This window comes from Camelus dromedarius, chromosome 1 (assembly GCF_036321535.1).
Source record: "Camelus dromedarius isolate mCamDro1 chromosome 1, mCamDro1.pat, whole genome shotgun sequence".
In the NCBI taxonomy this organism is placed as follows: Eukaryota; Metazoa; Chordata; class Mammalia; order Artiodactyla; family Camelidae; genus Camelus; species Camelus dromedarius.
The window spans coordinates 92,785,207-92,798,702 of record NC_087436.1 but is presented as its reverse complement, the minus strand read 5'-3'; the positions used below and the strand labels follow the sequence as shown (position 1 = coordinate 92,798,702).

At 33.8% G+C, this 13,496-nt stretch overlaps 1 protein-coding gene across 2 annotated transcripts in view; it reads left to right on the top strand.

Moving 5' to 3' along the window:
* The window catches only part of SLC30A9 (solute carrier family 30 member 9), a 61,630-nt gene extending 52,416 nt beyond the window's left edge, over positions 1–9,214 (top strand). For both annotated transcript variants that reach the window (XM_031435306.2, XM_064487109.1), the window contains exons 17-18: positions 1,367–1,480; positions 7,753–9,214. In XM_031435306.2, coding sequence (XP_031291166.2) covers positions 1,367–1,480; positions 7,753–7,797 — 159 coding nt within the window. In that variant the 3' untranslated portion in view covers positions 7,798–9,214. The remainder of the gene's footprint in view (positions 1–1,366; positions 1,481–7,752) is intronic.
* The last annotated feature ends 4,282 nt before the right edge of the window (positions 9,215–13,496 follow it).

The following is a 13,496-nucleotide window of genomic DNA, read 5'->3' as shown; positions in this document are numbered from 1 at the left end:
ATATTAATATTTTACTGTACTTGTATTTGCTTAGGATCTTTAAAAAAAAACAAAGAAATCATTACAAAAATAGAGCCCTTGTTTCTCCTTCTAGATCCCAGTCTCCTTCCTCCATCCACAGAACTAACAATTTTCTTGAATTTAGTACCTGTCATTTCCATTCAGGCTTTTATATTTTTTAATGTATTTTTCTTAGCACAATATATAATAACATTTTAGATGTTTAAAAATTGATATAAATGGTTTAATGTCATATAATTCCCTCTATAATTTGCTTAACAGCATCTTTTTGAGATTCTTCCATGTTTATGTACATATATATACGTATATATGGACATGTTGTACATAACATGTCCACTTGATGGACAGTTATATTGTTTCCATTGTTAAACTATTGGAAATCATGCCACAAGTAGCATTCTCATATGAGTTTCCTTGTTCGCATGTGCAAGAATTTCTTTAGGGTAGTACATAGCTAGATTTAAAATAGGTGGGCCATTGGGTGAACATATCTTCAACAGATTTTGGCAAATTGTTCTCCAGACTGTGTCAGTTTAACTTCCACCATCAATGTATGAAAATTTCTATTGCTTCACTTTCTTACTAGATTGTATTCATAGAGTTTTGAAATTTTTATCGTTATGATGGATGGGAAATAGTATCTTGTTGCTTTAATTTATATTACCCTGGTAGTAGTGAGGTTAATATGCATAGAAATGTATTGGACATTGGTATTCCCTCTACTTGCTTCTTTGTTTGTTTAATGTCTCATATTCTGACAGATTTGTAAGCATTTTATTTTTAACATACTGGTTACTAATCCTTTCTCAGTTGTGTATATGCAGATAACTTTCTACTTTGTGATTACCATTCCATTTTGTTGTCGTATAAAAGATTTAATGCCATTTTTAATTTTATGTCAAATAGGCTTTTTAGTATCTTGCTTAGAAGACCCTTCCTTATCCCATTATCATAAAACTATTTTTTCTTCTAATATTTTATGTTTTTGGGTTTTTTTTTTTTACCATTAAGTTTTCAGTCCACTTAGAATTATTTGTTTAACGGTCTGAGCTAGGGATTTAGTCTTTTTTTCCTATAGAAAATGAATTTCCCTGGCTATTCATTGAATAGTCTATTCTTTTCCCACTAATTTTGTAATGCTACCTCTGTGGAGCATTGTACTCAATTTTTTCTTGAACTGTGTTTTTTGGAAATAGGTGGTCTATAGTGCTTATGGCTTGAAAGTTTTCCATTTTTCATTAAACTTAATGGTGTTTGTTATAATTATTAAAAGAAATTATCAGTGTACCGCTGTGATTTTATTTTTAAGAATTTATTTTGTTTTCTGCTATCATTCTCTTTATAGGAAATTCAAGAAGTGAAAACTCCTGAAGAACTAGAAACCTTTATGCTTAAACATGGAGAAAATATTATTGATACATTAGGAGCTGAAGTAGATAGACTTGAGAGGGAACTGAAAGTAAGATGTGTTCATTATAATAATGTAATAACAGTATCAACTATTTTTTGATTGCTTATCAGTGTTAGGCACTTTGCTAACTATATCACTTGTGTGTTTTTATCTTCTTAGTAACCCCATGATTTATTGGTAGTTATGGGTGAGAAAATGACTGGGTTAGAAAAGTTGGATAATTTACTCAAGGAAGTAGGGGACTTGGGATTTGAGCGTTTGTTCTTTGTTGTTCCATTCCAAATTCTGTGCTTGTAACCACTATTCTCTACTGCTTGCTTCGTTTCTAAAATAGAGGATTTTTGTTTGTTTGTTTGTTTGTCTTTAAATAAGAAGAATTTTAAAAGTTTCTAGAGAAAGGTAAAGGGAAACTTTAGACTGTTCAAAAGTTCAAAAAAAAATAGAGTGTGACCTTAAACATATACATACATCTTGCTTTAGTCCATCTGATGATATTTTTTTTTTCCATTTGATAGTATTTTATATTTTCTGTTTGTTTCTGTTCTGTTGGAGATCCTTACAACCTATTGGCTTTTTACTGAAATATTACCTTATCAGACTGCCTCTAAAAATGTCTCAGTATTCTCAAATTGTCATTTATTGACATTTGAATTCTAATTGTTTACAATGAAAAAAACTTGTAAATGATCTTTAACATTTATAGCTTGTTGAAGGCAAAAATACATTTTCTTCAGTTGATGCTGATCATTCTTTAGTTTTGTTAAAAATTCAAGAGAAACAAAGACAAAACTTGAAGGAAAACATTTCTATCTCTATTTTACTCTTTAGAATCTAAATCTCTGATCTTATTAATAGAAGTGCTTCAAATAAGATGATTTTGTTAATGTAATATTATAGTTCATAGGCTTATTTGGCATGATTTTCAGAGTTTCTTGATGAGCAATTCTCTAATATTTTGGTCTTAGGACCCTACATTCTTAAAAATTATTGAAGACCCAAAGAGCTTTTATTTTTTGGAATTATATTTATTGATATTTATCAAATTATAAATTAAAACAAATTTTAAAATATTGTATTCATTTAAAAAACATGATAAACCTATTATGTGTTAATATAAATAACAATTTGATGAAAAATAACTGTATTTTCTGAAATGAAAATAGAAGAATGGTACTGTTTTACATTTTTGCAAAAATAAGACAGCTAGATTCCCATCTGTGCTTCTGCATTCAGTCTGTTACCATATGTTGTTTTGGTTGAAGAATATGAAGAGGGAGGAGCCTTTGTAAGTATTCTTACAGCCTTTTCAGGTAATTGTGGTAGTCTCTTTTCATATTATACCAAAACCTGACAACTAATAACCTCTTAAAGCTTAGTTGCGATATGAAATCTGAAACCATATCAATGAACTTTTCCTGTACTGTCTGTGAAGTAAGGGGGCACAATCCATAAGACCATCTTCATATCTAACACTAATTGCAAAGTTTGAGGGGTTCCTAAGACCACCCTCAGGTTTAATGATTCACTAGAAGGACTCACATAACTTACTGTGTGGATATTGCAATGAAAGGATACAGATTAAAACTAGCCATGGGAAGAGGTGCATAGGGCAGTATTCCAAACTTGGAGTTTCCGTTGTCCTCTCCCCATGGAGTCGTGGACAGTCTTACTTTCCTGGTGAAGATGTATGACAATTTGCATGGAGCATTACCAACCAGAGAATCTCATCTGATCCTTGGTGTCCAGAAATTTTCTTGGGGTTCCATAGTTGACTGCTTGAGTGGCTGACCTTTCATCTCTGACCCCTTCTGGAGGTATAGCAGTTATTGTATGGCCAAAGATAAACAAAGACATAATTATCAGGCAGGATATTCCAAGGGCCTAGAGATTACCTCCCAATAGTCAAGGGCAAAGGCCAGACCTCTCTTTGGGTATGATTAGTTCCCTCCCATATTCTAGTGTATTAAAATCTGTTGGTCTATCTTTGTACTCTGTCTGATTGGATCTTTCAACCCATGCATGATTTTGTAACATTATGAATTGGTCATTTAGAAAATAGTGGTTCACTGAATCTATGCACATCATTCTAATGTTGATATGGTACTAATTATTGGGAAGCTGTCAGGCTCAAGATGGTGGATGTGAGTTTTCCAACGTTCTAATTTTCACTTTAAGGCTTGCATTTTATCACTAGCAGCAAACACTGTTAATTGTTTTCCTTGAAGTAGTAGATGCATTCATTTCTTAAGAAGATGCCTGTCAAATTTGAATAACTGTAGTTTGTTACTCTTTCAAGTAAAAATGGTGTTCCAGTAAAAAACATCTGATTCAGCTCATAAGTCAGGCAATCACAGTGGTGCTTTTCCTTGTGACAACATCAGACTTCAGTGTGAAGCACTAGGGCTTCATACATATTCCCATTTTGTCACAGAATATTTTTTAGAGTGTTTTCAAGGGTTAAGGTATAGTAAATCAGTACTTTTTACTACTTCATGAAGGACATTTTAAAGTGAAACTGGCTTAAAAAAACCAAAACTGAGTGACTGGCAGTAAAGGAACACAATGACTATAGTTTAGTTTGGTGCCAGTCACCTTGAGTTGTGTGACGGGGTCAGCAGTTTTACCCACTATTGCTTTTATGCCACCAGAGGAAACGTCAGCATAGTAAAAAGGCGAAAAACATCTTAGTGTACGTAGGAAAACTGTTTTGACCTTGGAGTACCCCTTGAAAATGTCTTAGTACCCCAGTGATCCTTGGACCACAGTTTGAAAACCACTGTTCTAAATAAAATATGAGATGATTGTTTTTTGCAGGATAACTTGAGAATGAATATATATTGCATTTCCATTCTGTTTTTATTTCCCTGGCAAGAGAAATAAAGGACTTCTAAACTAAATCTTCATTTTAGCATTAGTTTTTAATAGAAACCGTAAGTCAGAAGCCACATTTAAGAATAATTAACATGTTGGTTATTCTTAACTATATTTACTTTTATCATAGATAAGCTTATTATTATTTTTTAGCTAACTTTGTGCTTTAATTAGAAGCTACTAAGTAATTAATAGACTGAACTATCTTGTGTTTTTTAATTATAAGTCTTTCACACCAGGAAGCCACGTTTTGCCCTCACTTTCAGGTGGAAACATCTCTAACGTGGTAATAAGGTATTAATCTTAAGTCAAAGGATAGTTGAGGTACCAAACCAAGACAGTGCATGAATATATCCTTCTTTCTTGTCATGAAAATAAGTTGATTTTCTTTTGAAAATTAAAACTTTGTACATTGGCATTTTCCCTCCTTTTTTAGTATCTAAGCATGATTGCCTTCTAAGTTTACATTTTAATAATTATTGAATTACTTTGGTCACACTCAGTGATAAATGTCTGCAGCATTATGGCCATCTCCTTTGAATGATGCCTTGATCTAAGTATTAGAACAGGTGATATTTTTGCCTTTAAGTCTGTAACTTACTTAGTTCTATGTAAAGATGTTTAAAATATAGAGGCTAATTTATAAAGTCCCATATTATAATATGAAATACATCTTGTTCTTATTTTTAAATTCTTTGAACTCAGCTTAGGTTTTTGTTGTTGTTATTGTATTCTACCTCTCTATTCAGTCTGTAGATAGACCCTTGTCCTGTCCCTCATGAACTTTTGTTTGTTTGGGAGGAAATAATTCTGTTGGAGATTAATTCAGTGGGAGATACCATAACATATGCAAATTCCTAATAAATTCCAGTTAAATACTCTGCCCTTTACTTTGTCTTTTGCATCTCTAATTGCATCCTCCTTTAGGCTTTTCTTAAGTCTGCAAACACTGTAAAATAAATTATGTAATTTGGTTTTATCTTTGCATAATATGAGTGTTGGTAAAATCTGTCTGTGATGTGTGAAATGTTCCAGTTCGCATTGAACAGTATCTGGGATGGCATAGATCCAATAAATATTTGTTGAATAAATTAATGAAAATTATAAATTGGACATTATTATTGATTTTCAGTTCTATTTCACAATTACTCAGTTTCTACTCTGCACATGATAATCTTGTTAGACAGTAAACATTAAAATTTAAGGATATTAATCCTATTTCTTTTACCATTCGTTTAGCAAACACATTGTGTGTGTCTGCTTTGGCACATTACATTTTAGGAATTTGATTATAGTTTTCTCTCTGAAAACTTGGTTTTAAAAAGCAGAATAAATTAACTTTAGTTTCTTTTTCTTGAGATCAGATTTTTATTAGTATACATTTGTTATATAGTGCTTTTTAGATTTAATAATTTAAAATTTTCCAATAAACAGCTAAAATTTTTCATGTCATATTGGGATGAGTAAGGGTTGATTGGAATCGGAAAATAAGATTCAGTTTCATTTCTGTTTGAGGAAGTTTTTTATTCCATATTGAATTTAAGAAATTCTAGGCACAGGGAATAGTTTAAGATAAAGAAAACACTGAGAAAAAAGTATACCCACCACGTGGGGTCCCTGGCCATTCTTCCGTTAGGATCCAAGAGGAAAGTACTCCTAGGTACACTTGCGCTACACTGGTTATGAGAAAAATCCCAGTGTGCACTAAATAGAATGAACGCTCTAGCTGGAGCTGAACTCCATTATTTTACCAGATTTTTGTCTTCCTAATTGAATTCCTTTAATATGAACAACATGTAGATATTCCTAGGCTGTTCTTTCCTAGGAGTTAATCTTGACTGATTATTAGAATCATTTAGAAGAGCCTTTTCCCCCTTGTTGACTTATTTTTATAATTTTTATCAAGTATACACAAAAAAAATTGATGGAAGTAGGAATTGAAAAGCATGTACAGAAATGTGTCACCTGCCCACTTGCCTTGCCTTCCTCAATCCTTAATTTTATATTTTAGAGCTAATCATTTTTTAATTTTTAGTATTTCTTTTATATTTACTGCCATAATTATATATGAAAGTCTTACCATGCTCTCCTGATTTAAGCATTATTTATTTCCTCTTACATAGGCATAGATTTAGTTTTTTATACACTCTCTTCTGTCCTACAGTCTCACAGTATCATTATATTCATTTTATTAAACTTAATTCCCCCAGATTGTGTTAGGTGTCCTTTATGTACTGATGGTGGAAAAACCCCCCAAAGCCTTTCCTTTGCTCTGTAGTAGTAGACTGTTAGCATTGCCTGCCTACTTTACCTGTATCTCCTCACTAGCGGTGAGTTCACTGAAGAAGGCAAGAGCAGTTTGTTTCTTGTTCATTGTTGTACACTTCAGTGCTCGGTACAGTGCAGGCATGTAATAGAGATAGGTTTTGTTGTTACTGAAATTCCTTAAGGTTTTTCACAGTCTGGCATCTGCCTGTCTTTCCATCCTCATTGCTAACCCTGCCCTCCTGGTGGCTGCTGTGGTAACGGTACCGTACTGCCAGCACGTACTTTCCAGGCTCTCTGCCTCTGTTCGTGCTGTTTCTTTTGCCTGGACCCTTTTGATCATTTCTCTGGATCATCTCACTGTGTTCAAACCTTGTTTAGATACTGTATCTTCAGTGAGTTCTCTCTGGATCTCATAAGCAAAAGTAATAGACCTCACAGTTCTGTTTGCAGAGTTGTTATTTAGTGCATTGAAATAGTCAGGAGCTTGGGGTCTAGAGTCAGGCCTGGAGCCTGTCCTGGCTCCATCACTTGCTAGCTGTGTGTCTTTGGGCAGGTTAACTGCTTTCTTTAACCTTCAGTTTTCTCATGTGTAAAATGGAAATGAGTGGGTTATTAGGAGGGTTTTTAAAGCACTCACTTGCTGTGAACTCCCTAGCACAGTACTTGACACGAGGGTGACCGCTCATTCAATGTTAGCTGGTTCTTGTTATTAGCCATAATGCTTCAACTCGTAGAGGTTCTTGATACCCTTGTCTCTCTGGCTAAACTGAGTCCCTCAGGGTCAGGAGCAGAGTCTTCTTTAATAATCATAGCTCCACTTTCTAGCACAGAACTTGGGCCAAGACTATATGGATTGGTACTAAAATATATAAATAAGTGAATATCAATTTAATCTTTCTGATTATAATTGTTCTGCAGTGATTTGCTTTTCATCACATACAAGAGCATGTTTCCAGTGCTTTGCAATGCATACTAGATCCTTAATCCATTTTTGTATTAACGAACATAGAAACAGACTCAGGGAGGTGGGACTATTTACTGTATTGTTTATACTGTGTAACTGGTCTATTCACCTATAGTTTGATGAAATGTTTTCATTGGCTTTAGTGATCAGAAGGAATAAAAGGAAATGGAAGATTCTCTTTTGCTATGAATAATGCGGTGTTAATTTTTCCTTCCAGAAACGAAATCCTGAAGTTCGACATGTAGATTTGGAGATATTATAGATTTGATGGAATGAGTCACCGTTGGGGGAGCCTTGGAAACAAGTTTGCCAAGACTGCTTTCCCACACTGAAGGAGTCAGCGCCATTCAGAAGACATTGTTTTTTTTTTTAAGATGGAGGAAGTATTCATGTAAAGGGCAATTCAACAGTCTACAGAACTAAAACAACTTCTTACTTATAAGAGACATACTACAAGTTGAATCAATTTGGAAATCATGTTTTTATTTTCAACAGGAAGCATTTGAGTTACTTAAATTGTTCATAATTTCTCATCTTAACCTGTCAGTGTGTATTGTACCTTGTAATCATGTTTCTTTCTACACATTGTAAAAATAAGAGACATCCATATGATTATGATTTTTAATTTTTTTGCCACTGAAGATTTTACTCCATCAGAACCTGCCAATCTTGAACATTCTGACTAAACCTTGGTTTGTGGTTTTTAAAATAGTCACTCCATTTTAAAGTCTGTCTTTATGTGTAGAATGTGGAAATTATTTCTACATACCTTGTAATTTGCCCTGAGTACTAAGAGGAACACTCTCCTAACCTAGTTACCCATAAATGTTCATTCCAGAAAGGGCTGTGTTACTGAATTGAAGGAAGACATTTCAGTACGCTCTTTTAGGTCATAGTAGCTGCCATTTTGTAAGATTTCTTTTCTCTCCTTTGCTTTTTTTCTTTACTTAGTTTAATTTTTCTAATGGTAGGAAATGTAAAATAACCCTAGATGTTTCCATGGGCCAGTGTGATGACTGTTTTGTTTTTGTTTTTGTTTCTTTAACTGGCTTCGGTGCCATAATGTGTATTTACTAGGAGATCATGCATTTATAAGCATTTTAACATTCTGTAAATGTACTAGAAATATTTATAATTTTACAGACAGGACAGCATTTTATTTTTAATTTATTTGAAAAGAGGCACTACTTATGTAAATCTGAACTATGGGATATTTCTTGCTTTAAAAGAAAGATAGAAAAGTAAACCTCTTATGCAGAAACTTGTGGCCATGACTCTGTATAAAATATAGTCAGTAGTGTGCCTGAAACATGAGTTTCTTGCACTTACAAGTGGGCATTTAGCATAATATATGACTATAACATTACGTAAGTAAGTAGCTTTCTACTGATCATAAGGTATTGAGGTGAAAAAACATGCAATTCAGTAATTGAAAATTTAGTGCAGAACTAAGGCTGTGTCTCCATTCATCAAAACAATTCATGTGCACTTTACATTGTTCAGGTACCAGTGAGCATTGTCCACGCAAGAGTGGTGGCTGGGTGAATGAATGATCTCTGCTGGGTAATTGAGTGCTTAAGGACCTAGGTCAGTGTCTAAAAACTTACTTAGGTTGAAGTTTATGAATTGTAGCAAATTGTAATGCTGGAAACAAAAAATAAACATTTGATTAAAGGGTTTGTAATGGTAATTTTTTCATCCAGAAATGTCATTTACTGAAAATGGTGAAAATTTACACTGGTGTACAATTTTTTTTCTATTACAAAGAATTGTGCATGCTGTACATTTTAAGTGAAATAACATTCTAGCTTTATTTTTTAAGATACAAAATTGTTTTATACATATATGTATATATGCACACACACAATTTGATTCTCTGTTCTTATGGTTTCAAATTTTTCACCTCTACTTTTAAAAAAACTTTTTTACCCATTATAATTCACTCTATACTTTGTGTCTTCCTCCCCTTTCCCACCTGCCATTTTGTTATTCCATGTCACTGCCATATGGGGAGGTACCAAATTATATCTAATTTTCTCCTAGTAAAATTACTCTGAAAAATTTCACACAGCTAGACAAGAATATTAACTCTTTTAAAAAAAAAACTTCAAAGTTGATGTGCACAAGTTATTCTTTCTAAGTGGCAGAATTTTTTAAGGACTTCCCAGAAGAGGCCAATTCCTGATATTTCTAATCTAATTTGAAGTCCTACCTATTCTTAAATAATAATTGAAGGCTTATGTTTCTGTATTTTCTTTCTAGTTCTGTTCTGCATTGCTGTTATAAAGTTTGTCAAAGCAAAATTCTACATAAAGAAGTACAGCCTATTTAAGAATTTGAGTATTTTTGTGGAATTGTGAAATGTATGACATCACTGGTCTTTTTTTTTTTCTTCACGTTTTTTACATGGACACAGGGACTCTTGTCAACATAACTACCTAGGGCTCCCAAGGTAATTACAAACACCGAAAACTTCAGTAACCCCAGATTGCAAGGTAAAAATGGGGCAGTAGGAATAATATCACCTACGTCACCAGTGGAGCTGTGACTGAGTCACAGCACTGCTATTTACTTGCTCTCTGACTGCAAACAATTTACTAAACTGCTCAAAGCTTCAATTTCCTCACCCAGAAAATGAGAGTATTGATACCTGCTTTACAGACTAGTTATAAGGGTCTAGGACTGTACTGAACATGAAAAGTCCTTTATAAAGTGTTTTACACATTGTAGTTATTTTTATTATATTGAGTCACCCACGAACACATACAAATCACTTAAAAATTGGTCAAATTCCAAGATCTAAAAGACTTGTAACTGCCAAATCTATTCCTGCTTTCTTTTTTTTTTTTTACATTTTTTATTGATTTATAATCATTTTACAATGTTGTGTCAAATTCCAGTGTAGAGCACAATTTTTCAGTTATACATGAACACATACATTCATTGTCACATTTTTTTCTCTGTGAGCTACCATAAGATCTTGTGTATATTTCCCTGTGCTATACATTTTCTTTTTCTTTTAAACTGAAGTCAAATTTGAATTACAAAACCAGGGAATTTGATCCCCTTTCTTCAAAAATAAGATAACGTAGTTGTTCAGGTTTCCTGTTTTTGTTTTTTTTCCCAAATTAATAATTCTTACTTTGTCTTGCCCTCATGCATAGTATTTGAATATTTAAGAATATAAATCGTAATATTTTTAAGGAAAATAGCTTCTGTAGTAGAACGATTGCAAAAGTAATGTTGGACAGAGAAGAGGTCAGTCAAGAGCCCATGACTCCTGTTTGTACTAAGTGGAAATCTGGAAACTGTCAAAGGTGAGATTTACTTGTTTTCAGCTCTGACTGTAAGTCCAGTCCCCAAACTATGGAAATTAACACACTTTTTAGACCATGGCAGTGGGAGGATGAGGGATGGAGACCTATTTTTAAGTGGACATGTTGGTGTCCATTAGTATTCAGTTCCAAAGAGGGAGATTCCTGAACAATATTAAGGAAACTGTAAGATAGATTGGGAAACTTTCAAGTTTTTCAAAAACAAAATTGATACCTGCGTCCATCGTCCTACACACACACACACCAAGTAACCCAGAACAACAAAGTGGCATAAGACTTGAATTTTGGGTGCATGATTTTAACGTTACCTTAATTATTTCATACTTTGGATAATGCTTTTTGCCCAAATTAACACCATCTAGAGGAGATGGCTTAAGTTTTAAATCTGATAACTTTTTGAGGTAGAATGCTGGAAAGTACAGAAAATTGCACAGGCATTTGTAATTTTTATACTATCTTTCTTAGATTGCATTTCTTTTGGCATTTCTTTTAAATGTGATGACCTCCCATTTGCCAAACTGTCAGAAGTCAGTGAAGCAAAGAATTGAAGGTAAAATGTTGATTCAAAGATTGTCTCCCCTAAATCCCTCATACCTGTCTCTGAAATGGAACTTTGGAAGGCATTTATATAGAAGATTTGTCTGGCAGCCTTTATATTTGCATTTAAGTTTACTAGCATCTCTAGACCTGGTTTTATGAAACAGGGAAAAATTTTCTTTCTGTTACGTTTTATTTTATCTGTGATTTCAGTGGTCCTGGTCCCTTGGAGGGCTTTTTCCTTAATAAATGTATGTAAAGAAGAGCAGTTCACTTCTTAGTTTGGGATTTTTTTCCCCCTGATAGATAAATGTTTGTTAAACATAAATCCCTCTTTACCTCATGCTAAGAACTAAACTGTTGTAATCTGATACATTTTACCTTAAAAATCATGCCACTGTATTTGAACAGAATTTATTATTCCTTGAGTATGCTTGTTAGTTTGTGAGTGTCCTGGTTTTATAAAACCAAGATATAACAACTCAATCATATTATAATCAATTTTAGTACAACTATTATTAATATACCATTAGGATATCATGTGCTTTGGTAAAGTGAAAATCCAAAATACCCCTTAGTGATACATAGTATTATTACATTTTGACAAAATATTTAAACGTGTTAATTGAGTTACTTCTTTTGAGATGTGTTTATATAGTACATTTACGGTGAAAAAAATCCCCCAAAACTTAAAAACACCAAAAGCTAGAGCCAGCCTGCACTAGGATCCAAGTTGAAGTCTATACTAATCCTGTAGGAATTCCAACTGTTTTCTTTTTCATAAGTAACTAAACCAAGGTAATTTTTCAAAGTAATTTGATATTTTGAGAGGGCATAGTTCCTTCCCCAAAATCAAAACATATTGAAAATAGAGCACTATAGTTTAGAATTTGTATAGCAAAGTACAGAATTGCGTCTGTCTTTAAGGGCTTGTAAAGGTTTTTAAATAGACCTAAAAGTAAAAACATATCTAATAGCTATCAACAGAGTAATTTGAACTGTTCATGCCAGGTACCTTTTATATGTACAAGCATACCTCAGAGATATTGCAGGTTTGGTTCCAAACCACTGCAGTAAAGCAAATAACACAATAAAGCAAGACACAGAAATGTTTTTGGTTTCCCTGTGCATGTAAAAGTGTGCAGTAGCATTATGTCTAAAAACACACGTACGTACCTTAATTTTAAAATATTACTTAAAAAATTGCTAAAAAATAGTAACCATTGTCTGAGCCTTTAGCAAGGCTTCTTCCTGGTGGAAGGACTTGCCTCCATGTGGATGGTGCTGACTGATCCGCATGGTGGTTGCTGAGGGTTGAGATGGCTGTGGCAATTTCTTAAGAAGATAATGAATTTGCCACATCAGTTGACTTCCTTTCAAGAACAGTTTCTAAGTAGCATTAAATGCTGTTTGATAACAGTAGAACTTCTCTCAAAATCGGAGTCAATCCTCTCAAACCCTGCCACTGCTTTTTTAACTAACTTTACATAATATTCTCAATGTTTTGTTGTCATTTCTGCAATCTTCACAGCATCTTCACCAGGAGTAAATTCCATCACAAGAACCCACTTTCTGTGCTCATTCATTGACAGTGGGCTTAAAATATTCAGTAAACCATGTTGCAAGCAGAGGTGCTGTCATCCAGGCTTTGTTGTTCCATGTATAGAGCACAGGCAGAGGAGATTGAGCATTGAGCACTCTTAAGAACCCTAAGGATTTTTGAAATGGTAAATGAGCATTGGCTTCAGCTTAAAGTCCCCAACTGCATGCGTCCCTAACAAGAGTCAGCCTGTCTTTCTTTTGAAGCTTTGAAACCAGGCATTGGCTTCTCTCTGGCTATGAAAATCCTAAGTGGCATCTTTTTCCAATATAAGGCTGTTTCCTCTATATGGAAAATCTCGGTTAGTATAGCCCCCTTCATAAATTATCTTAGCTGGATCTTCTAGTAACTTGCTGCTTCACCCTGCATTTTTGTATTATGGAGACGGCTTCTTTCCTTAAACCTCACGAATCAGACTCTGCTGGCTTCAGACTTTTCTTCTGCAGCTTCCTCACCTCTCTCAGCCTCCATAGAATTGAAGAGAGTTAG